General features: G+C 39.0%; 1 protein-coding gene across 4 annotated transcripts in view; it reads right to left on the bottom strand.

Annotated features, from left to right (window-relative positions):
- ST7 (suppression of tumorigenicity 7) overlaps positions 1-24,856 on the bottom strand; it is a 260,059-nt gene that overhangs the window by 42,258 nt on the left and 192,945 nt on the right. For all 4 annotated transcript variants that reach the window (XM_061197969.1, XM_061197971.1, XM_061197968.1 and 1 more), the window contains one exon: positions 13,330-13,444. In XM_061197969.1, the coding sequence (XP_061053952.1) occupies positions 13,330-13,444 (115 nt within the window). The remainder of the gene's footprint in view (positions 1-13,329; positions 13,445-24,856) is intronic.

Here is a 24,856-nt window from a genome sequence, read left to right as displayed (position 1 = left end):
AGCAGGAAATAACAACAAATAAGCTGCTTTCCAATATTGCTTGTAATTTATTCAGAAATTTTATTTTGAGGAAGAAACTCAAAATCATTCTCATTCTAAGTCCAATTTTGTATGAGCAGACTCTAACTGTGCAGTGCTTTTCTGTCTTTTGTAAGTGGTTTGTAGCTACCATTATTGTCAGAAAGTCCCCTTAAGAATTAGAATCCAAGGAGGAAATGAAAGTAAATGAGACATCACATACTCATTGTAGAAACAAGGAATGCTGAATAAATGTTTCTCACTTTGGCAAAGCTGAACTGTTGGCGTTAGTTTAATTTTCCTTCCATTTCTTTTCCATCTTGTGTTTCATACAGATCCTTTTATGAAAGAAGAACTTTCTCCAAGCATCTTAGGCGTACAAAATCAAATTGTTGTGTAAGTCTTTCCTTAAAATCTACAATCTTGAATTTCATACAACTGGAATCACAGCATGTGTACTTTTGTGTCTGGCTTCTCTCTCTCCAAATGATGCTTCTGAGGTTCATCCATGTTGTAGCATGTATCAGTACTTCGTTCCTTTTTATTGCCGAGTAGTATTTCATTGTGTGGATATACAATATGTTTATTCTCTTGCTAATGGCTATTTGGATTGTTCTCCAGTTTCGGACTACTATGAAGAAAGCTGTTTTGACTATTCTTGTGTACATTTTGGTTAAAAAAAAAACCCTCATTTTTTCTTGGATATGTAACTGAAAATGGAATTGAGTCAGAAGGTAGATGAATGTTTAAACTAGTAGACAGTGCTCCAAAGTGGTTGTATGAAATTTGCAAAGCTAATATACGGCAAGAGAGGTCAGAAAAAGGGTTACTTCTGGGTTAGAGGGGCAATTTTCTGAGATGATGGAAAGTTCTATGATTCTGGGCGGTGATCACAGAGGTATATACATAGGTGAAAAGTCATCCAGCTCTACATTTAAGATTTGTGCATGTTACAATATGTAATTTATACCACAATAAAAAAGATGGAAAAAAAAAAAAAAGCCAAACCTACAATCCTATGTCACCTGAAGCTGCCTTCTCTTACTTGCCTTTCGTCATTCTGGCCCCTCCATTCTCTCTATGCATCCTTATCTAAAAATTACTTCCTAGTTTAATAAACAGAATCCGATTATTTTTCAGGTTGGCCTTTCAAATACTAAGATGGTTAAGTTATCTCCTCTAAACCTAATCTTTTCCAGAATAAATACTTCTAGCCCCTCAACTGACACAGTCTTCAGAACTTCTCACTTATTTTTGTTACGGAGCCATGGGTGATTTCAAAATATGAGAATTAGAAGTGGAAATAATCATCTGAATCCCTGCAACCTGACGGTACAGAGCTCAGGGGAAGCGTGCAGCCTGAGGAGCCGTGGCCACTACCACTCTCTGAGTTACTAGCTGGGATGGCCCTGAAGCTGAGTAGCTGGAGCAGTTTGTTCCTATGGTCATGTGGCCAACAAAACCCCACTGATTCCATTCAAACCAATTTCAGCCAAAGCCAGGTCTTTTCTCTTTTACTTCAGCCATCAGAATTTTTGAACCTATGAGCAGGATTTCACATTTGACTCCACTAAATTTTAAATCTTAAAATAAAATCTAGGACTTCCCTGGTGGCACAGCGGTTAAGAATCCGCCTGCCAATGCAGGGGCCACGATCCCTGGTCCGGGAAGATCCCACATGCCGCGGAGCAACTAAGCCCGTGCACCACAACTACTGAGCCTGCGCTCTAGAGCCTGCAAGCCACAACTACTGAGCCCACGTGCCACAACTACTGAAGCCCGTGCGCCTAGAGCCCGTGCTCCGCAACAAGAGAAGCCACCGCACGCTGCAACTACAGAAAGCCCGCGCCGCATGCAGCAACAAAGACCCGATGCAGCCAAAAATAAAATAAATTTATAAAAAAATAAAATCTAAACCATTAAATATTAATGGTTTCAGCATGTTAGTCCAGGATATCAGTCATTGTTGTAACTCAACCTACCACTCAACAGCTTTGTTCCATATACCTCGTAAGTACACCTTTCTCCCCATATGATTATTATCATCATCAAAATTACTGCTAACATTTATCAAGGGCTTATTAAGTGCCAGGCACTGGTGTTAATCACTTACACACATTAATCCTCAGAGCAACCCTATGAGATAGGACCTACTGCTAGCCCTGTTTTATAGATGGGGAAAGTGAGGCATAGAACAGTTAAGAAATATGCCAACATCACACACTTAAAACAAATATGAGCTTCCCCCAGAACACACGCTTTTTAACTGTGCTATGCTGTTGACAAGGTCTGATTTAAAAACATACTGACCATAGCAATACCAAGGAGAGAATCCAAAAATGGTATTCTAGAGATCACCCTAAATTTGCAACGGTCTGCAATGATCTATGTGCAACCATTTATTAATAGTTATGATAGGTATTATATTATACCATTAAATTATACCATTTATTAATGGTGTAATAGGTATCATGACCACATTGCTCCACATTACCTAAAAAGACAGCATTAAAAAATTATCAAAATTCACTTTGTTATAAAGCAGAAACTAACACACCATTGTAAAGCAATTATACTCCAATAAAGATGTTAAAAAAAATTATCAAATATTTTATTTAAATAAAGATAGAAATACTTCCATGGCATTTCTCTAATTCAGAAATATAAAGAAAAATGGCTTTAATAAGAAACATTTAAATATTATTGTATAGACTACAAATATTTTCACATGTACTATCTCATCTGTTTTTATGTCACACAACTTCCTCAGTAAATCCATGCTAGATCTTCAATCACCTCTTTCCTAAGTGTTCGTAAACCACATATTTCTCTCCTCTAGAATTTTGCTGGGATTGATTTATTTGTTGAAATTCTTTTAAAAAAAAAAAGGAATCAAAAGTATTGAGGGGAAATAGAAAATAGGAGTGAATAGTTGTATATTTTTATTAACTTATTAACACATTACTTTCTTATCCAGATAGTAGTACTACAAGATAAATCAAAGAATTGGACAACAGCACACGACTGTGAAGGTCAGCCCTCAAAAATCTTTCATTTTACAGATAAAAATTACAGGCCCAGGGAAGCTAAATGATATACTTAAGAGCTGCCTAACTAATTAGTGACAGAGATGGTCTTGCAATAGCATGTCTTTGTCACCATCCCATACTGCCAATGTGGTACTTGCTTTTATTTTCCTTATCATCATTCTCTTACACTTTATCATTTTCCTTGGAAAATGCCTTCACAATTAAAGTCTTGAGACTTTTGCCTCCTCTGAACTTTAGCCACCCAGAACACCTGCTGACAGGTTTCTACCTCACTTGTATATACTTATTTAGCTATTTGTCATTCTGATATTTTCATAAACTTTAATCATTTGTGTTTAATTTTACATTTTTTTCCCAGTGGGAATAACTATAATCTCATCTTTTAGAAGCTCTCATCCTTCTTGAACCAATTTCCACTTTAAAAATCTCTGTATCTCCTATGCCACATAGTGTCCGCATGAAGTATTTATTGAATCTCCATTTATGGGTTTATATTTATCTTTCCTTTGAATTAAAAAAAGGGTGTGACTTCTCGTTGTTGTTATTATAAGCTATACAATAACATGCTCTCCTTTAAGGTGCTTCCTTTTTGGTAAGAATTAAATCCAAGGTATTAACTACTCTCAGGCTTTGTCTACTTTGGTTGTAATTAAAGTGTCAGTAAGACAAGACCTTGTCAGATGCTTTGCTTTTAGCAAATGAGACTTGTAGATTGACAGGTGCAGGCCTTCACATCGCCTGCTCCAAATTCACAAACTCTAAAGACTAGGGGGACCTTCCACCTGTTCCCCACATTCCACTTTTTTTCCCCGCCTCATGTCGTTGTTATGACTCAGCAGAAGTAGGCAGGTGTTGGTGGGCTACATGAATCCTGGCAGGCTCTTGATAACATCTTAGTTACATGCCCCCGAAAGACAGATTACCTAAGGGTTATACTGGGTCTACATAGTTAAGAAAGAGATCCCCAGAGAGCAAATGAAATGAAGTAGTTATAGTTTAAAATAGAAAGTTTTGATCACCCAGGAAATAAAAAAAGTTTCTGCACTGGGATTCCCATTTGTTGTATAAAGAAGAAAAACCAAACTCTAAAAACTCTTTTATACCTATTGGTTGGAAAACCCTGCATATGTCTCCCTGAAGGATAGAATTCTGCTTCTTCGCAGAGTCTGAAATCACCTCCCCAGTCCTCTCCAGTGGCATTCTACTCCTTCACATCTTAGGGCTTTCGCAGTGTTCATCTCTCAACCACCTCAAGTCAAAAAAGGGCAGAGTGTGAATCCACTGTGCCACTCCCTTCACTCTGGGGGCAGGCTGAAGCCCTTCCTCTGCTGACATTGCCTCCAAGTCTCTCCATGGTCTCCAGAACAAAATCCAAACTAGACCCAAAGCTCTTTGAGGCCTGGCCCCTGCTTAACTCACCCAGTGCAAGTTCAGCCCTTTGCTACAGCCTCTGTCTTCCCTCTGCTCTGTGGGAAACAGTTCTCCTCACAAGCTGTGTCAATCCTGCCCTGAACCTCTGGATATATTCTCTTTGCCTCCAGCACCTGCGCTGTCTGGCTCAGCACAGATCCCACCTCCACTGGGGTGGCTTCCCTCACTACCCTGGATGAGGTGTCCCTTCCATCTTGGGTTAAACTCTATCAGTCTTTACACTTTACAGCGATTGTCCATTTTCTTATTTCCCTCTTCTACTTACGTGGTGTGCTTTAGGGGTAAAAGCGGTGTTTCTTCATCACTTTGTACCCACAACACAAAGCAATGTTTGAAACATAGTTGGTGGTCAGTGTTTGCTGAATAAAATCCTAAGTTAATGTACTAACATATCAAATCACTTGATATGACCTTCCTTCAACATGCAAACATTTACTTCCAATTTAGCTTCTGGGAGCCAAAAGTGATCAGTGTTGATGGGTGCTTTAAGAGGGAGTCATAAACTTGTCATTTCTCAACACGTATACTTCCTGTATCTTTGCTTACAGCATTCCGGCAGAAGGCATGACATTGGATTGTGCTCTAAATCTAGATGTCTATTTGAAAAGCAGTGGAATGAAAAAGTGGGGCAGGAAGAAAGCAAGAGTAAAAGCTGAAACAAGGTTGAAGAAAAGTAGAATTTTTGTCCAGAAACAAGGAAGGCAAACCACACATCTTCTGGCTCCCAAGGACCCTTTACGAGAATGATGCTGCTGAAAAAAACAAAAAAAAGTCATCTCAGGGAGGATGACTCTTAAGTTTTCAAAAGTCATAAATGGCTCATAAGATCAAACCTGAAATTCAGTGAAATAATCTTAGGACAAATTTATGTAATTATGAGTAAAACTGTCAATTTGATGTGTCTCAGAAAACCCATGGGGCAAAACTTTAGATAGCACAGAATTTTTCCAGTGATAATCTTTTCGCCTAATTTCCTTTTGTTCATCTGCAATAATAATAACAATCAAGATGTAATTTTAAAAGGATCATTACTTTCCCTGTGCATGAGATTAGTCAATTGAGGGTCAATTTTACATCTATACTTCTAAAAGAATGTTTTCAATAGCAACATTCAGCAGATAAGTGAGTAGCAAACCAGCAGATAAGTAAGTCCCAAAGCACCTCACGAGTAAGGACACTATGTCATAGTGCATCTCCATCTAACAAGTTGTTCGTTCACCATAGATGCTCTGAACATCTACTGTAGTACATAAGTGTCCAAGAAGAAGAGGACACAGGGCTTGCTCTCTAAGAGTTTCTTTCTCTGTACTTCCCACAGCATGTTTCAAACTGATTCACTGAGCACGGATTCATCCCACCTCGACTCACCATGGGTTGTTTTTTGTTTTTAACATCTTTCTTCAATAGACTGAAAGCTTCTTGGCGACACAGAGTAAATCATATTCATCTCTGAATGTGGAAGCACCTAAAAGTTAGTACCTTCAACATAAAGGTTTGATAGATCCTTGCTGAATTAATTTGAAAAAATTAACCTAATTACTCTCTGTAATCATTTAAGATTACATAGTACCAAGCATCACTTTTCTTGGTTGCCCAGCAAATTGATATACTTGAAGTTTGTGTAGCCTTGACAGATGCTTTTGGAGCCACGAACTGACTAACCAAACAAACAAAATTGAAAAACAAACTAATGAAAATGCAGCCCACTTCTCCTTCCTGTTTGTGGACTGTAATGTCTTATTACTGTACCATTATGTGATGCTGTCCTCCATGTGACTGTCTTCAATAAAATTTCTCAGTTTACTCCTGTTCATGATATGATGCAATGAAAACAATAGATATGTAAAATTCTGTCCTTAGATTTTTTTTTTTTTTTGGTTCCAGACAGTATGAAGTCTTGTTGTCCCACCTTCAAAAAGCCAATCTAAGGTCCCCTTTCAACCGAAGGTGAAAACTTCACTGAAGAAATAAAAAGGACTGATATACTAGAACCTCAAAATGATGTGCCACCTGGGATGGGGAAATACTACATGATCTTGGTAATCTGGAGCAGGGGGAGAGGCAAGCAACACGGATTCAACTATCATGCTACAAAGCCAAACAACAGATTTTATTTGCAACTTTTGAATTGGATTACCCCAAAAGGTCTGTGTCAGGAGGCCCTTCTGTGGCTGGTGCCCTGGAGCCAAATATGGCAGTTTATGTGATGGTGATGGCCAGCTAAGGAGGGATGTTACCTTGGTAAATTATGATAACTGGGCAGTAAGGATTACTAAAGCCAGCATAAATTTAGAGGGTTTGTTCATGTGCCAACTCTGTGAATTACAGATGTATGCATTCATAAAATGTCTTCCATCATCAGAGATTGTAGAAGTTTTTCACGCATACAGTCTTCACTGAAATAGCATCTGTTATCAGAACTCCCGCTCATTGCATGTATAGTATGACAGCCAATCACTTTGTAACCTCAAAGGCCTAGTCCTCTTGACAGATATACCTCTTAGTTTCCAAGTCAGCAGGGCACCCACTGCAAAGCTATCACAGGGCCATCGCTTCTCAGTCACTCGTGCTTACCAGCCTGAAGCCATAGCCCATGGTGTCAGTGCTGATAATTATTTTATTCTTTGACGCAGCAATGGGATTATTTGCCTATCTTTTACACAAGGATTCTCTTCAGCATTTGCCGGGTATCCTTGATCTTTTCCATAAGAGCCAGGCCAGGGAAGGGAGCTGGACGAGGCTTCCAGTCTGTCACTAGGGACTGATGGCACTTCAAACCCTCTTTCTTGAATGCAGCCTCCTTTTGTAGTGGATATGTCTCAGAAGCTGCCTGTGCCTGTGGCATCAGAACTCACATCTATACATACACTTGACCAAAAAGCACCATTTTGGAGGTCTGGACAGCCTGACGCTGACTGCTTCAATACAGATTTTTATTTTTTTAATATTTATTTATTTTATTTGGTTGTGCCAGGTCTTAGTTGCGGCTCGAGGGCTCCTTAGTTGTGGCATGTGAACTCTTAGTTGTGGCATGCATGTGGGATCTAGTTCCCTGACCAGGGATCGAACCCGGGCCCCCTGCACTGGGAGTGTGGAGTCTTAACCACTGCGCCACGTCAGGGAAGTCCCGTCAATAGAGATTTTATTCACTGGTCCTTCCGGCATCTCAAATCCCTCTTATTCCACAAACATAAATGGAAAACAGCCTAACCAAAAGACAGGGTATCCAGTGACCATTTCAGAGGAATGGAGATGATAGTTGAGTAACTTGTACTAGTTATAAGGCCCTGGGCAATGAACAAAGTGTACAAAATTTTTACTTATAACTACATGCTGACTCTGCAAACCAATGATTAGCAAAAAGCTTATTCTCTGAATAGTCTCAACATAGAGTGATTCCCTCATGCTTTCTTTAGAATTTCTGTTTTCAATCTACTGAGATGAAAGTATTTCCCCCAATGTTACAAACATGTCTTGTTCTTGAAAGTATACCCTTTGCACATTGCCAGATGGTAGATAATAATGCTAATTTAGGATGGGCTTGATGGCACCAGTAAAAATGGTCTTGATATAGTTGTTGCATTTATATAGTATTCGTGATTATAAAAAAGACCAGCTGTCCCTCACAGGGAAGTTCCTGCCCCCAAAATTAGGGCAATCACTAAATGACCTAATGGAGTAAATATCGAAAAGAGCTTGGATTTGTATTTCTATTGGTACAAATTGCCCCAAGGCTGAAACAATTTGTCTTTTGATCAAGAGTGAAAATGCTGGGCATTTTTTATTTTTCAGCTTTCCAAATGTTAGAGTTGTTTATAGATAAAACTAAGCATTTCCATTCTTATCACATATGTCCTATGAGAACTAAAATTAATTTTAATAACAGGCCATAACACTTTTGGGGGGGCAAAAGACTGGGCTTTTATGCTCTCATTTTAACTGACATTTTATATATGGTTGTCCATTTGAACAAAATGGATTGAGAACAGAGGTGAAGTTCAGGAGTGGTCACCTTAGCTCTTTATAATGGTTAATAGTTACTGAATTCTTACTGTGTGGCCCACACTGTTCTAAACATTTACCATGGATTAACTGCTTTAATCCTCACAACAAATTCCCAGCTGTGTGATCCTGGGCAAGTTACTTAGGCTTTCTAAGCCTAGATTCCATTTCCAGAGAAAGAAATGGAAGCTTAGAAGGTTGAGTGATTTGCTGAAGTTCACTCAGCCAGTGGAAGGCAGAGCTGGGACTGGATCTCAGCAGGCTGGCACCAGGGCTAGTCCTCTTCCCCACCAACAGGACTGCCTTTGGCATCCTCAGGGATCACTAACTAGAGACAGAACTAGACACTCCCAAAGGAAATGTTCACAAAATTAGCACTCACGTTCCTATTCACTTGCTCTGTGAGGTTCTTCTAAAATTGAAATGGGCAAATGATAATGAATAAGAAACGCATGAATTCTTTTCCCCATTCCCACCCTAATCTTTGAGACTTAAGCTTTCAACCTAGGTGGCCTATAAACTTCTTTGAAAGGCAATCCAAAGCTTGTAACAACTTTCTCAATGGCTTTGAAAAGAAGGTTCTGATGACTTAATGATCTTAAAAAACATTTCTGTCTTTATAGGTAATGTATGACTGAAAAAAAAAAAGAAGATAAATCTCAAATTAAATGACCACCATACATCAAATCCCCTTTGTGACTAAAGAAATCAGGTACACGTTGAAGATGGAAAGCCATATTTTGAAGATGGTTTCAGAAAGATAAGCAAATATAGATATGCCCAGTTCTTAAGGAGTAATTTTAAAAGAATCTTAAAAGACAATTTGGCATTACTGAAATTCTGCACCACGGCTCCAGCCCGCCTAATTCATGCCTTTGTAAGAGGAGTGAGTGAGGGAGAGAAAGTCACTTCAGCAAGGCTTAGGTTTATGAAAAACACATGGGCTTTTAAAGCCAGCTAAACCTGAATTTGCATCTCAGTTCTACAGTTTTCAAGGAATGTGGTCTTGAAAGTTACTTAAATTCACAAGCCTCAGTTTCTGCATCTGCTAAAATGGAATAACTACCTCCTTGCAAAGACACTGTAAGGGTTATAGGTAATGTGTGCAATGTGCTTGGCACATGGTAGGTTCTCAACAAACTGTAGCTGATAATAACAACAAAACAGTGTTAATAAAAACAATAAAAAATACTGCCAACAGCAGAGACCAGTGGAAGTATGATGATGGTTAAGAGCATGGGCCAGGGGTCAGACCACCTCAGCTTTTATCCTGGCTTTCCTTTCCTCGTAGAATTCACATCTTATTGAACAAAGACTGTTCTCAGTTTATCTCTTTGCTCTCATACCATAACATCTCCATAGCTTTACTTGATATCTTAGGCTCTTCACTTCAGCGAATTACTTAACTCTTCTCTGTACCAGTTACCACAGCTGTAAAATGGGGCTCATAATAGTATCTACCTCATATGCTTGTGGTGAGAATAAATGAGTCCATCCACATAGAGCTTAGAATCACGTCTGACCCTGACACATTATAAGAACTCAATGCTAGCTGTTGCTGCTGCTGTTTTTTTAGTTATTGTGTGAAGGACACTCCAAAACCAACATCAACCAGCTGGATAAAAACCGCCCACCCATAATGTTGGTTAACAAATTGAAACTAGAAGAGCATGAAAACTCCTGAGGCTGGCAAGACAGCATTTCAGACTAATGGCTGGAATAATATAAGATCAGGGAAAAAATCAAAATTAGACTGCAGTTTACAAGGAGGTGTGGTCAGTTAACTGGTAATCCTGCTAAGAATCCAGGGTTGCCAAAGGGCTTCACTGTAAAAGGACCTGGTAAATGTCACTTTGAAAAGTCAAAGCAAATAAAAAAGTGGAGGAGAATAAGAATGAGGCAAAGGGAATACAGGTTGCCTTCATCCTTTTCTCAGAACATGTTGTGTTTTTTTCCCCCATGCTTTACCATATTTCCAAATCCTTTTTGCAAAGGTCAGAAAAGCAGCACTAATCCCATTGTGTCACTTACCAACATACTACTTAAAAACATTCAGCTACCTAGCAAATGTAATAAAGAAGGATTGCTGTACCCATAAAACATCCAAGAAACAGCTACCAAACCAGAGCATTCCGATTTGCAAAGATAACATATAATCCTGCTGCTTTGGGTGTGGCTCGATGGCGAGGGATGGTGAGGCTGGGATTCAAAGTGCTGTCTCCAGCATCTCATGGATTAGGATGATGACATCTGAGCCAGGGTGAAGAACAGGGCACCCCCATTGCTGTCTGTACTCCAAGCCCTCTGAAGCACCCACTTCCTAACACAGGGGCAGAAAATGGGACAAGAACTGGGTCAAGGTCCTTTGGGTCTCCAGAAAAAGCAGCAGGGATGAACTGGAAAGAGCCCATTTTATGGTACGGGGTGAGGAAGAAGAGGCATGTTTTTAATAGTCTTGTGTGGTTGCAGCTCACTCCTCAAGCAACAGTAACCAGCAGCCACTTCATTCTATTTCTACTGTAAATGACACTGGCCTAAGCCAAGTCTGTACCAAAACACCCTCCAGAATTCAGCTGGGGTTAGGTCATCTGCAGTCTATTGACAACCGCTGAACTCAAAACCCCTAACGAGGCATCTCAGCAACAGTATGTGTCCTGCCACTAATGAGGCTCTTTTTCCATGAATAATGAATAAGAACATCATCTCTGTTGCCAGGTACAAACATAAACAAAGCTCAACACAAGGGCCTTGGTATGGTGAGTTTGTCCATTTGCAACAAAGGAATTTTGCAAAGTGAGAGCCAAGTTTTAGTGGAGGGTGGGACAAGCTCTTGTAACGAACAATGTGAACATATGTTATCAGAATCTAATAAATCAGCTTTTGGTTGTTGTGGAACAGAGGCTGTGCAATGGAATAGAGAGAGACAACAGAAAGCTCCAAATGAGTTCATTTCTTTATTTTACACTCAGTCTCGTAACACAAAGCTGATGATTTCTGTAATGAGCCGAAATCTTCATGAAAGGAGCCTTAGGAGATTTGAGATCCCAAAGGCTCTATTGGTTAAATCTTTTCTTAAGCCTTGATATATCAGGCTGAGGGCAGGTCGGCACTGGGGATGAGAACACTGGAACCTTGCTATGACACTGATGGCTATGGGGTGGCATGTGGAAAAGTGCATGGCCACTTGAACCCATGTGCTGGGTTCTGCTGGTACTAAAAGGCCTGTAATGTATGAGCATTTTGCCTCTAAGGTAGTTTCCTGGCTTAGACTCCCAAGGTCATCCCAACAGAGATTCCACATATAAACAGAGAACAAAAGTGAGCTGACATGAAGGCCAAACAGTCTTTATTTTGTTTACTATAAAGTGCGCCACAAATACTTTTCTCTCTTGCTAAAATCAGTTCCATACTAGGTAGCATATATCTTGTTACACAGGGTGCTCATGTTTGCACAGGCCAAGTGATGCCATCACTGGCTGACGGTTTTTAGTTTCCATCAGTTTGAGCAAGAATTAACAATAAAACAAAACCAAAACGGTCTCACGATGCCTCAGTTCCTCCAACTGCAGGGGGTAACAACTCTAACCTATTTCAGAGATTCCTTATGAAGAACTGTATGTCAAAAATAAGACTCAAATAGTATAGTTTGCCCTATATGATGAATATTTTGACCTGAATAATTATTTTTTTATTTTTATAAATTAATTTAATTAATTTATTTATTTTTGGCTGTGTTGGGTCTTCGTTGCTGCGCGCGTGCTTTCTCTACTTGAGGCGAGCAGGGGCTACTCTTTGTTGCGGTGCGCGGACTTCTCATTGCCGTGGCTTCTCTTGTTGCGGAGCATGGGCTCTAGGCGCGCGGGCTTCAGTAGTTGTGGCTCGCGGTCTCTAGAGCACAGGCTCAGTAGTTGTGGCGCACGGGCTTAGTGACTCCGCGGCGTGTGGGATCTTCCCGGACCAGGGCTCAAACCCGTGTCCCCTGAATTGGCAGGCGGATTCTTAACCACTGCGCCACCAGGGAAGTCCCCCTGAATAATTCTTTAAATGCACTGAAGATGCTTACTTAAGAAAGAATATTTTATAGAGTGAACAATGATCATAAGTAATCACTCCCTAATATCCATTTTATAAGCAAATATATTTATTTTCGGGAGAGAGTTAATGAAATATGGCAGAATAGTATGAAATTCTGCAGAGATTCCAGAAGCTAAGTCATGGCAGGTAATTATGTAGAAAATTTTTGTACAATTAATCAAATAGTAAATTCACAGACAATGGCGATATGAGCAGAAGATTTTTCAAATATCTAGGAGATGTCAGCTTACTTTTCTGGTTTATTAAGAAGAGGCAAAATGTTATTCTGTGCTCATGGGTGAGTAACCAGAATGGCAAAGGGACCGCAAAGCCTCTCATATGAAGAAATGGGGGTTATTCTACTAATGAGGAGAAGACCTGGGATGAAAGGGCCATGATCTTATCTTCAAATATTACTGAACTGTCACAAGGTTTGCAGCAAGAGCTACCAGCTGTTCTATTGCTTCGAAGGATCAACATAACCAACAGGTAGTGGTCACAGTCAGCTGATGAGGGGTCACAGTCAGCCGATGAGGGGTCACAGCAGGAGCTCAAACAGTCAGTGCTGTTCCAACAAGGTACATGCTGCCTGCAGAGGTTCTGAGTGATTCCTGACCATGGAAATCAGGTGGAAATTCTCTAAGAGGATAGTTATCAAAGTGTTGTGCTATAAAAATGATCCTTCTGATATAATCATTGAAATACATCAAGAAGAGAGGAATACTCAAGTAGATAAAAGTACCCAAGGACTTACCATCATACTTTGCTAAGACTGCCTGAACATCAGCATATGCTTGTAGTTCCAGAAGGGCTTCTAAAAGGTTTTCATGGATGTTGAACATGCTCAGGAGAGGGAACTCCTTCATTAACTAGGAAAGAAGAAACCAAGGAATAATTAATATATGTTTCTTATCTTTTTAAAGTATAACTAATACTGAGTTATATTTATACACTATATACAAAAGTATAATGTAATTTTTAGAAGTATAATCAATACTGAATGATAAGCATTCATATCAATTATTATGTTGTAAAGCATTAAATGCTTAAATTTTTTCCTGCTATTTTGGAAAAATGGCAACTTTGAATTTGTGAGAAAGTAAAGTGGGAGAAATTCCAAAAGTGAGGAGTTTTTATGAACACTGAGGAACATGCTTAGAGGTAGTACTGAATAATGTTAAAATGCCTTAAAGGCCAAATAAAGTGAAGGTTGAAAACTATCTCATAGGTGTTAACAGCTAGCAGTTTTGGATGGAAGCCAGAGGGCAGAAGGAGAAACAAAAGGCGCTACTCTTTTGAGCAGCCTGGTGACCAAGTTAAGGAGAAAAAGTAGGAAAATAACTAGAAGGTGATATGTGCTGAGAAAAATTGTAGGTAGTGACAGGGAATGGTAGTAAAAGAAGAGGATGTTCAGGAGTTCCTGCCTGGTGGTCTCAATAAAACAGAAGTCAAGATTATTTTCTGAGACTGAGGGAACAGGTGGCAGGGAGGAAATAGGAAGACAGCGGTGAAAGTGTAGAACAATCAAGGATTGCAGAGGCCGTCTTGGGGCCCTAACAGACTGGAGACCATGAATTTACAGAGGCTATAATTGGCACTGTTGTCAAGTTTCAGCTAACGGTGCTCAGCAGCCCAGGTACAGTGGCAAAGGTGTCAAATGATGAGGTTGAGCCTGGGAAGACTGAATTAGATTCAGTGAAAAGTCAAGAAGAGAACTGGCTAGAATGGTGAAAGAATGATTAAAGGAACGGCCTCAGGTTCTGGACAGCATGGGGAGGAAGAGAGGTCCGAAGAGAGTTAAAAGATATAATAATGAATTTCACTGGAAAACAAAGAGAAAGAAGACAGGACCAAGAATTTCAGAGTAAAATGTTATATTCAAGAAAAATAAATCTCACCTTAAGAAAAAGATAACCAGGTTCTTTATAAAGCAAAGACACACAAACACACACACGCCTATTTATATATATGTGTGTGTGTATGTATGTATTGATGTATGCGTATATATCCTCTATTTAATCTCCTAAATGGATAACTGTTTTCTATTATAACACAATGACCTCTAAAAAAGTGATACCTCTTTTATATTTAAAGCAATTTTGCTGAGAGAACTAATACTCAAAAATAGGCTAATTTACTGTTAAGCAAGAAACCAGTGGATACATTGCATTGACTATCCACTTCTTACAAGTTATAAAATCTTTGCCATATTGTTTTGTTTTTTTAAAGCCAAGAACATTTAGCATATCTCTAAAAATAAGTAATTTTCTGCAGCTCCAAAGCATCATATTACCAACGAATAACACCTATCAAAATGATTGTCTTCAATAAGCCTGTCTGAACCCCCTAGAGACAGCCTGCAGTATTTTCATTGCTAGTAAAGTAAGTGAATAAGGCTGTATCACACATTGTTGATGTTCTGTAACCAATAAAAGTATTTCTTGTTCTGGTTCACTTTGATTCTGGCTGACATCACCTTTTGATTTTTTTTCCCTTTATAATTAGTGCTTGTTAGAATTAAATCTCTCTGTCATTCAGCATTTGGCAACACAATAAAGACATTCTCTAACCTGCAACATTTAAACATTTACCATTTTCAACCAATTCTTCAGGTAAAGGTCAAACTTCAAGGACACAAGTCATATTCTGTAATTTAAAAACTGCAACTCCAAATATTAGTATGCTGAAGCTTAAAAACTGAGAGGGGAGTCTAATTAAAATCCAATGAGACTATGAGCAAACGTGGAGGTCTTGGCTTGTTTAAACAGAACTTGAAGTAAGATGCTAGGGGTTTGGGCAGCAATGCTTTCGCTGGAAGCTTGGACAGAGTATACCATGTCCAAAAAAATAATCACCAATAAAAGGATTTTAAACATGGCAAATAGCAAATGTTGGAGAGGTAATCGAAGTCATATGACAATTTGGAAATCTAGCTTTGCTTCTTGAATATAAACAAGAAGAAAAAGTGAACCTTCTGCTGCCCCATCTCACTCCAGCTCTCACCTGGCCCTCTCCAGCCCTTCACAACAAGCTCTCTTAGAAAAAAGCCATGAATGTTCTATCCCTGCAGCTCCCTTCAATCCTCACTGCAAGCTACAATCTGGCTTCCAGCCCCACAATTCCTCTGAATCTGTTCATTCCACATTTCCAGGTGACTTAAATTGCTCCTGTGGACGCCCTCCAGTCCTTTTCTTGCTTGACCTCCGCAACATTTGACAGTTTGATGACTTTTTCCTTGAAACTCTTGTCTCTCTTGGCTTCCTTAACACCATTCTCTTCTGGTTTTCTTCGTACTTATCTTCTAGCTCCTTCTCTAGTTTCCCCCTTGTCTGCTACTTAGGAGTAGGTTGTCTCCCTGGTTATGCCCCAAGTACCCTTCACATAAACACCCTCATCTCTAGGGTACGTTCGTGTCCAGGGTCTCAATACCACCACCTTTGTGGGAATGGCTCCCACATCCTCACATCCTCACATCCTGCTCTGACCTCTCTCCTAAGCCATTACATCAACTTATAAACTATCCCCCTGACAGTTTTACCCGATCCATCTAATACTGGGCTCATAAATTTCTCCTCCCCACGCCAACCCTTCAAACCTGTTTTTCCCCCGTAGTACTTCCTATTTCAGAAAAGAACCATTAAGCCCCACTAACTCTTCGCCCTATCCACAACAGCCACCTTAGAGGTCCCTAAACCCCTGAATTCATATGTAAAAAATGCTGGTAGTTTTCATCAGGTTCGAAGAAAGCTCTGTCATGCAAACAAATACATAAACATAAAACAAGCAAACACTTTAAGAATCACTATCATTTCCTCTTTTCTCTGACCTTGCTGCCAATAACTTAGTTTATGCCCTTACACTTGGCCTAAATTGCTCAAATAGCATCTTTCCTCTGCTTGCTTCTAGATCACCTTTTTCCAATCCACCCTTCACATTACTGTCATAACGGCTTTTCAAATAAACACACTTGAGTCCATCTCAAGCCTGCTTAAAAGGCAACCACTGACGTGGCTGGACGTATCCTAAGGAAATAGGCAGATGTGACTATAAATTTAAAAACAAGATTGTCTTTCACGACATTATTTATAGTAGTGAAAAATGCAAGCAACTTAAAACTTTATCTATTATGAGACATTTATGTAAAATAAGATATAGTCATCTATTGGGCTATGATATACAGTCATTAGTAGCTAAATTCTCAAATAATTATTAATGGCATGGCCTTGGAAATGCAGACACATGACATTACATTAGAAAAAGTAAGATACAAACCAAATAACACAATAAGATCAAGCTTTTCTTTTGTATCTATGCATAGAAACATACTTGGTTAGAAACAACAAAATGTTTACTAGTAGTTATTTCTGGTTAGTGAGATTAAAGGTGATTTTTATTTCTTCCTTCATATTTACCATACATTGTAATATTTTTAAAAGGAGTATGTGTACATTCTATAAATGGGGGTGGAAAAACTGTTTTTGAGAATATTGACTTCTCTGAGAACTATGAAACATTGATAAAGGAAATTGAAGATGATTCAAAGAAATGGAAAGCTATCCCATGCTCTTGGATTGAAAGAATTCATACTGTTAAAATGGGCATACTACCCAAAGAAATCTACAGTTTTAATGCGATCCTTGTCAAATTACCCATGACATTCTTCACAGAACTAGAACAAATCATCCTAAAATTTATATGGAACCACAAAAGACCCGGAATTGCCAAAGCAATCCTGAGGAAAAAGAACAAAGCTGGAGGCATAACCCTCCCAGACTTCAGACAATACTACAGAGCTACAGTAATCAAAATAGCATGGTACTGGCACAAAAACAGACATATTGATCAATGGAACAGAACAGAGAGCCCAGAAATAAACCCACACACCTATGATCAATTAATCTTTGACAAAGGAGGCAAGAATATACAATGGGGAAAAGACAGTCTCTTCAGCAAGTGGTGTTGGGAAAGTTGGACAGCTGCATGTAAATCAATGAAGTTAGAACACACCCTCACACCATACACAAAAATGAACTCAAAATGGCTTAAAGACTTGAATATAAGACATGATACCATAAAACTCCTAAAAGAGAACATAGGCAAAACCTTCTCTGACATAAATTGTAGTAATGTTTTCTTAGGTCAGTCTCCCAAGGGAATAGAAATAAAAGCAAAAATTTAAAAATGGGACCTAATTAAACTTAAAAGCTTTTGCACAGCAAAGGAAACCATCAAGAAAACAAAAAGACAACCTATGGAATGGGAGAAAATATTTGCAAATGGTGCAACTGACAAGGGCTTAATTTCCAAAATATACAAACAGCTCATACAGCTCAATATCAAAAAAACCCAAACAACCCAATCAAAAAATGGGCCGAAGGCCTAAACAGACATTTCTCCAAAGAAGACATACAGATGGCCAACAGGCACATGAAAAAATGCCCAACACTGCTAATTATGAGATAAATGCAAATCAAAACTACAATAAGGTATTACCTCACACCACTCAGAATGGCCATCATCAAAAAGTCTACAAATAATAAATGCTGGAGAGGGTGTGGAGAAAAGGGAACCCTCCTACACTGTTGGTGAGAATGTAAATTGGTGCAGCCACTATGGAGAACAGTATGGAGGTTCCTTCAAAAACTAAACATAGGGTTACTGATATGATCCAGCAATCCCACTCCTGGGCATATATCTGGAAAAGATGAAAACTTGAATTCAAAAAAATACATGCACCCCAATGTTCACAGCAGCACTATTTACAATGGCCAAGACATGCAAGCAACTTAAGTGTCCATTGGCAAATGAGTGGATAAAGAAGACGTGGTATATATGCAATGGAATATTACTCAGCCATAAAAAAGAATAAAATAATATCATTTGCAGCAACATGGACAGAACTAGAGATTATCATACTAAGTGAAGTAAGTCAAACAGAGAAAGACAAATATCACATGATATCACTTATATGTGGAACCTAAAAAAAATGATAGAAATGAACTTATTTACAAAACAGACTCATAGAAAACAAACTTACGGTTACCAAAGGGGAAAAGGGGGAGTAGGGATAAATTAGGAGTTTGGGACTAACAGATACACACTACTATATATGAAACAGATAAACAACAAGGACCTACTGTATAGCACAGGGTACTATATTCAATATCTTGTAATAACCTATAATGGAAAAGAATCTGAAAAAGAATATATATATGTGTATATATATGTATCTGTATTAACTAAATCACTTTGCTGTACACCTGAAACTAACACAATATTATAAATCAACTATACTTCAATAAAAAGGGAGAAAAAAGAACAAAAAAGAATATTGACTTCTCATCAAATTTAGGATATAAAGTCCTTAGCATGGCAAACACAGCCCCTCGTGACCAGTCCCTGTCTACCGGCCAGCCTCACTTCTAGCCATTTACTAGACACACACCACATCTCGCCATAGAATGGCTTTCAGTTCTTTAAACAAGCCACATTCACTCATATTTCTACCTGTGTGCTCCCTCTCCCTGGGTGCTCTTCCTTCAGCCTCCTGGGTCAATCTGGCCAGGTCCTCAATTTCCAGGAACCCTTACCTGCCCGCCCCTGACTCCTGACCTCTTATCCTCCATCTGCCAGGTTAGGTACTCCTGCCCCAAACTCCCAGAGTCCTTGTCACAGTGGTCTGCTGGTCCATCTTCCCCATGAGCCTGGGAAGAGTGTGAGAGCAGGAGCTCTGTCTTATCACTAGGTTCTTGGTCACTGACTGACCCATCGTAGGTGCTCAACACATATTTGATGAATGGAAGGCTTTTTAAAGGCTTTTAACAGTACTCTTCCTTTGGGGTACATGTCATATGTGTGCTGCCACTGGCCCTGGGGTCACATATCCCTGAACGTGTTCCTCTACCATTTAAAATCTTCCAATGACTTTCAGTATCTGCACCTTAGAAAAGGTATAGCTAGAACCCATAAGCTTTGACTCAATGTAAGGAAGAATTTTCTTATACTTAGAGCTGTCTGAAAATGAATAGATGGTCTACAAAGTCTCCATCAATGGAACTTCATAGAGAGAGAGGACGGTCACCGGACAGGGACGCTCAAGAAAAGACAGAGGACCTTTTAAGTCCTCTAATTCCAAGGCAAAGCATCCCAGCTCCTAAGCATAACTTTCAGGCCCTCCCTCAGCTCAGTGCCAGATGCCTCTTGCCTCCCCCCACATCTTCTACAGATTAAACTCTAGCCTAGTCGGATCAGACTATTATACACCATCCCCGGAATTCTTTCTACAGTTCCTAGACACTGTGTTTTTGCTCAAACTGTTCTTACCACCTGGAATACCTTTTTGCTTCATTTACAAGGCAGCCTGTCAAAATCACCCCACCCTCCAAAGCCCAGATCAAATGCCACCTCCTAAAGTCACAGCATCATAGAAAGTGAGAGCCAGAAGAGCTCGTGGAGATCATCCAAACAACCTCCTCAGTTTACAGACAGCTCCCTCCCACCCCCGCCCCACCAAACAACAATGAAGGCTGCAAATTTAAGTCATTCAGCCAAGTTAGTGCCGGCACTATGATTCAAATCAGTACTGATTCCAAATTTCAACACATCAGGACACTGTCTCTGGCCTGCCAAGTCTAGGAGAACTAAACCATTTTGCTTATGCTTCTCTGCTATAACACTTACCTATCTGCTTGGTATTGTGTTTGCATGAATACATGAAGACAGCTATATTACGGAGCAAAGGGCCCTCTATATTTGGAGTTATTCATGAGTTTAAATCTCACTTCTACCACTTACTACCTGTGTGACTTTGTACACATTACATAACCTCTCTGAGCCTTGGTTTTCGTATCTCCTGGGTCTCAGCCCACATGGCATCTTCCCAGACTCTCTCTACCACCTATCTGATGTCATCACTGCACTCACATCACCATTTTCTATTGCTTCTATCACATTCTGAAATCATCTTATTTATTTACTTATGTAGCTGAATATTAGATAATTGAAAAAGCAAAACAGTAAACGGAGTGACAGTAGGTAATACGATAATTTCACAGGTCAGCAAATTTTTTCTGTATAGAGCTAGAGAGCAAATACTTTGGGCTTTGCGAGCCATATGGTCTCTGTTGTGACTACTCAATTTTGACATTACAGCATGAAAGCGGCCATGGACAGTACATAAATGAATGAGTGAGGCTAGGTTCCAACAAAACTTAACTTACAAAAACAGGCAGGAGACCAGATTCACCTGCAGGCCTTAAATTGCCAATCCCTGGTTAACTGGAATAAGTTTCAAAAAACAAAAGGTCTTCATAAAATGAGTTTTATAGTGATATTACACTTGAAAAACATAGCATCTCTCACACACAGCTGGTTCAGCAGACTAGTAAAATGGAAAAAGGCCTACTCTACAACCCAATACTTCCTCTTCCAGCTCTGTTTCCTAGGGCCCGTTCATACATATTTCTGAGGATTCGCATACTGGGAGCACTGTCGTAAATAGTAGAATGGATAGATCAAATGAGGTTTACTCATGACAAAATGCTATTCAGCAGGCAAAAGGAATGAGTTAAGCTTAATATATCTTAATGTAGACAAACATCAAGCAGTTTTGAGTTCTCTAGAAATACTCTAGAGAAACAGACTGGAGAATATAACATTTAATTAAATTTTTTAATGCACACAAAACAATTCTACATATTGTTTATGGGTATATTTTATGGAAATATTGAAAGCAAACTGAAAAAACAAAGTTGCTGGTACCTAAGGGGAGGTGAATGGTGTGAGTGGTAGTCACATGGGGTCTATAGCTTTATATTGTTTTATGGTAAAAACCGTTAATTATTAATTTACTACTATTTATTATTATTTATAATTAATTCTGGGTAGTGAGGCTGTTTTTTCATATATTAAATTTTTATACATTTTTAAAGTTGCTTCCTCAAACATAGGAAGCTCATTAGATGTACTTTTCATTTGTAATTCCTCAAGTCATGAAGACTTCGATTTTTATCATTTAGACTTTAATTTGTTTTCCTATATTCTAATTGCCCTTTGAAGCAAAATTACTTCTTCCTTTTGGGGGTTTGACTCTGTAGCTCCTTAAAATATTGCTAGCAATGTCTGATTGGACAACATTTAGAGAATTTCCTCCAAAATTAATGTGAGTTAATAGATTTTAATATACTGCACTTGAATTTGATAATGATGACAAGATAATAATAGCTAATCCCAGATGAACCACATCTTAGAGTCCCAATTTTCCTCCATTTGAGTTCCAGAGAGTAGGGCTGCTGACAGACGTGGTGTGAAGAGCTATAAGAATTATTATCTTACCTTGAAGGATGCTTCAGAGTTAAATTGCCTCTAAGTCCCTCCCTCTCTAACCCTTATAGCTGGGATTGGGGTTGACGCTGGAGCTAGGGTTAAGGGTTAGGCTTAGCTGAGACCACCTAACAGGAAAACTCTTCTGTCATAAAATTCCTTCTTGCTTCCTCTCCAGAACCACAAAGATTCCCATGACATATTGTTTTCAAAATAAAAGAGAAGGCACCGCACCTATCAGTGGGGCTGCTGGAAAGGGTTCAACATGGGGGAGGTGGTATACAAAAGTCAAGAGCACCACTGCCTTTGGAATCAGATAGATCGGGTTCCCATTCAGGGACAGTGGAGTTTCTTGGCACCAGGTGAGCTGATTTTTCTCATCTGCAAGATGAGGATAATACCTAGCTCACAGTGCACCCAGACACAATCCGGGGCTTGATAAATGTCAGTCATTATCCTTGCATGTTAACACCAGATACACTGCATTTTCAAAGCGCTATTTGTTTGTTACGCTGTGTGCGACTAAGTTTCCTTCAGGGGTTTAACTGCGCGGTATAACATATCCCAATTCATTTATTTATTTTGAAATAATGTACAAAAAATAGCTTGGTGACATAATTAGCCTTTCTACCAAGAAACTCGAATGAAGGCATATGATAAACATAAAGGCCTGTTTTCTATAAGCTAAGTCATTCTAAATAAATCTTTAAGGTCCTATCTAGCATAGTTCTGTTTATTTATTGCCAGCTATCTTCTCTGCGCTGGTAATTGCTTTCTCCTGGCAGTAAGAAATTTATATGCCCTGTTTTGCCCAAATATTACAGTTCACATACAATGAAAACACTAACTCTCCTATGATTCCTCTAATACCTAGGGGGAAGAACATGGGATGGGCCAAGGATAGAATTTCAGTTTCAATTTTACATCATCTGGCTATTGTCAGTTCAACTTTATTTCAATGGAAGAATTTGAGGCACTTCTGAGGTTAACATTTATGAGCTCAAATAGGAAAAAAAAGGAGAGTTAATTTACTGGATTTGAAATACTCTATGGACATAATTTAGAACTACAATCTGTATGCTTTTTCTCAGCTGACTTACAGGAAGAAAACAACAGTTTAAACTTTTCAAGTTTGATTTGTATCTATTTAAACATTTTATTAGTTTAGCTATCCATGCATTGTTCTTTGAGTGAGAAAAGCAATGTGAAAATTCTTACATATTTTAAGGCAGAGGTAATTAAAAGAGATCCTCAGCCAGATTCCTACTGAGCTCAATGCAAGCTTGGCCTAATTAAAGTTTATAGAATTTGGCCTGTATTATAGTCAAACAGCAGATACTATTTTCTTATAGTTGCAAGTTTGACATCATTTAATTACAGTTTCAAATAAAGGCATAAACAGAAAATAGAAAAGACACTCTGTATTGCATGCTTATTATTTTGTCATTGATCTTTACTGACACTAAGGGCCAAGAAAGGGAAAAATGAATTGTTTACCAGTGTCCTCAGAGGCCCATGAGAGTTCCAGCCACACAGACCACTCTAAAATGCAGTCCTGAGAAGCTTAAACATACATTAATAAGAAAACATCATTTTCAGATCTAATCTAAAGGAAAATATTAAGCTGCATCTATTGCAAAGTAGCATGACCAATACATGATATGCATGGACAGTTAGTTAAACCACCAGTTAACTAGTTCTTCACTGAACTGAGCACATGATGTAAATACATTCATCACTGAGAACTGGAGAGGAAAGTAACAGCTGTCAGCATGACAGTGAATCATCCAATGACAGCTTGGTATGACCCCAAAACTCAAAGGGCTGGAAGGTTACCTAAATAATTATCTACTTTTCTTGTCAAAAGTATGCTCAGTTCATTACAGAGAAGGAAATTTTCCTTAAAAATTTCTAGTGAACGAGACGAGCTTTGCATTTATACAGATCCTAACAAAAATATTTTCAGTATAAAACTTCCTCTTCCATTTGTTACTCAATCCGTTAAAGATAAAACAAGGACAGCCCTGGTCATACCTTAGGAATCTTCAAAGATTCTCTTCTTCAACCTCTACCTTTCTCAGTGACATTTTTTTTTTTTACCTCGCTTTAAGACATCTAAGAACATTTCTTTCCAAAAGCAAGGATCTGATAGCACCACTGTCTCATCTATGTTATTGTACATTTGTAAAATTTCCTTACTCTAAACTCTATGGTAAACTGCAGTTTCAAGAACCCTGAGGGTGAAGCTGGAGAAGAGGGCAGGGAAGAAGTCAGCCTCATCCTGTCTTGGGGAAAAGAATGATTTATAACGTTCCTCAAAACTGACGGGTAACACATTGAGTAAAACATTTTCTTTATCATCTTAAACTGCTTCAAACAGGGCTGTGCCCTAGCCCTGAAATCATGAACAAATCTGAACAATTTGATGCATATTTGAAATGGCTTGGAAGAAGGCCCGGTAACGGAAAACAGGACGATAAGCATCCTTCCCTCTGTGATGACATGGCATTGCTCTCCTGTTCCAGGAGTGGCCTCAAGGAGCAGCTAAATATACTGGCCAACAATTACTGTCAGAAAGGACTTTTTATGCCAAAACCACAATAACTGTGTTTGGCAGACACCCTTCCACATTCACATGGGTAATGGTAAATAACTCTAGTCAGAAGATTAACTCATTTGGTTATCTAGGGCACAGTTATTAACAAATACTCTCCCTGGCAGGCATCTCACAACAGGGTCATGCTGAAAGTTTACAATTATGAAAGATTCTTTTATAGCAACAGGCAGAAGGTCAGTACTTCAACCTCTGACATTCATCCCCACACTGCTCTGTAATCACTTTGACTTCCAGGGTTCTCTTTCCTCCCCAAGTCTTTCCACTCTATCCTCCTGAAACCTGAGTCCATGATATACAAATTCCCCAACACATCCATAAGCTATTTACAGAACATGAGCCTGAG

This window comes from Eubalaena glacialis, chromosome 8, assembly GCF_028564815.1.
Source record: "Eubalaena glacialis isolate mEubGla1 chromosome 8, mEubGla1.1.hap2.+ XY, whole genome shotgun sequence".
Taxonomy (NCBI): Eukaryota; Metazoa; Chordata; class Mammalia; order Artiodactyla; family Balaenidae; genus Eubalaena; species Eubalaena glacialis.
Note: the sequence above shows the minus strand (reverse complement) of the source record. Positions and strands in the feature narration are given on the sequence as shown.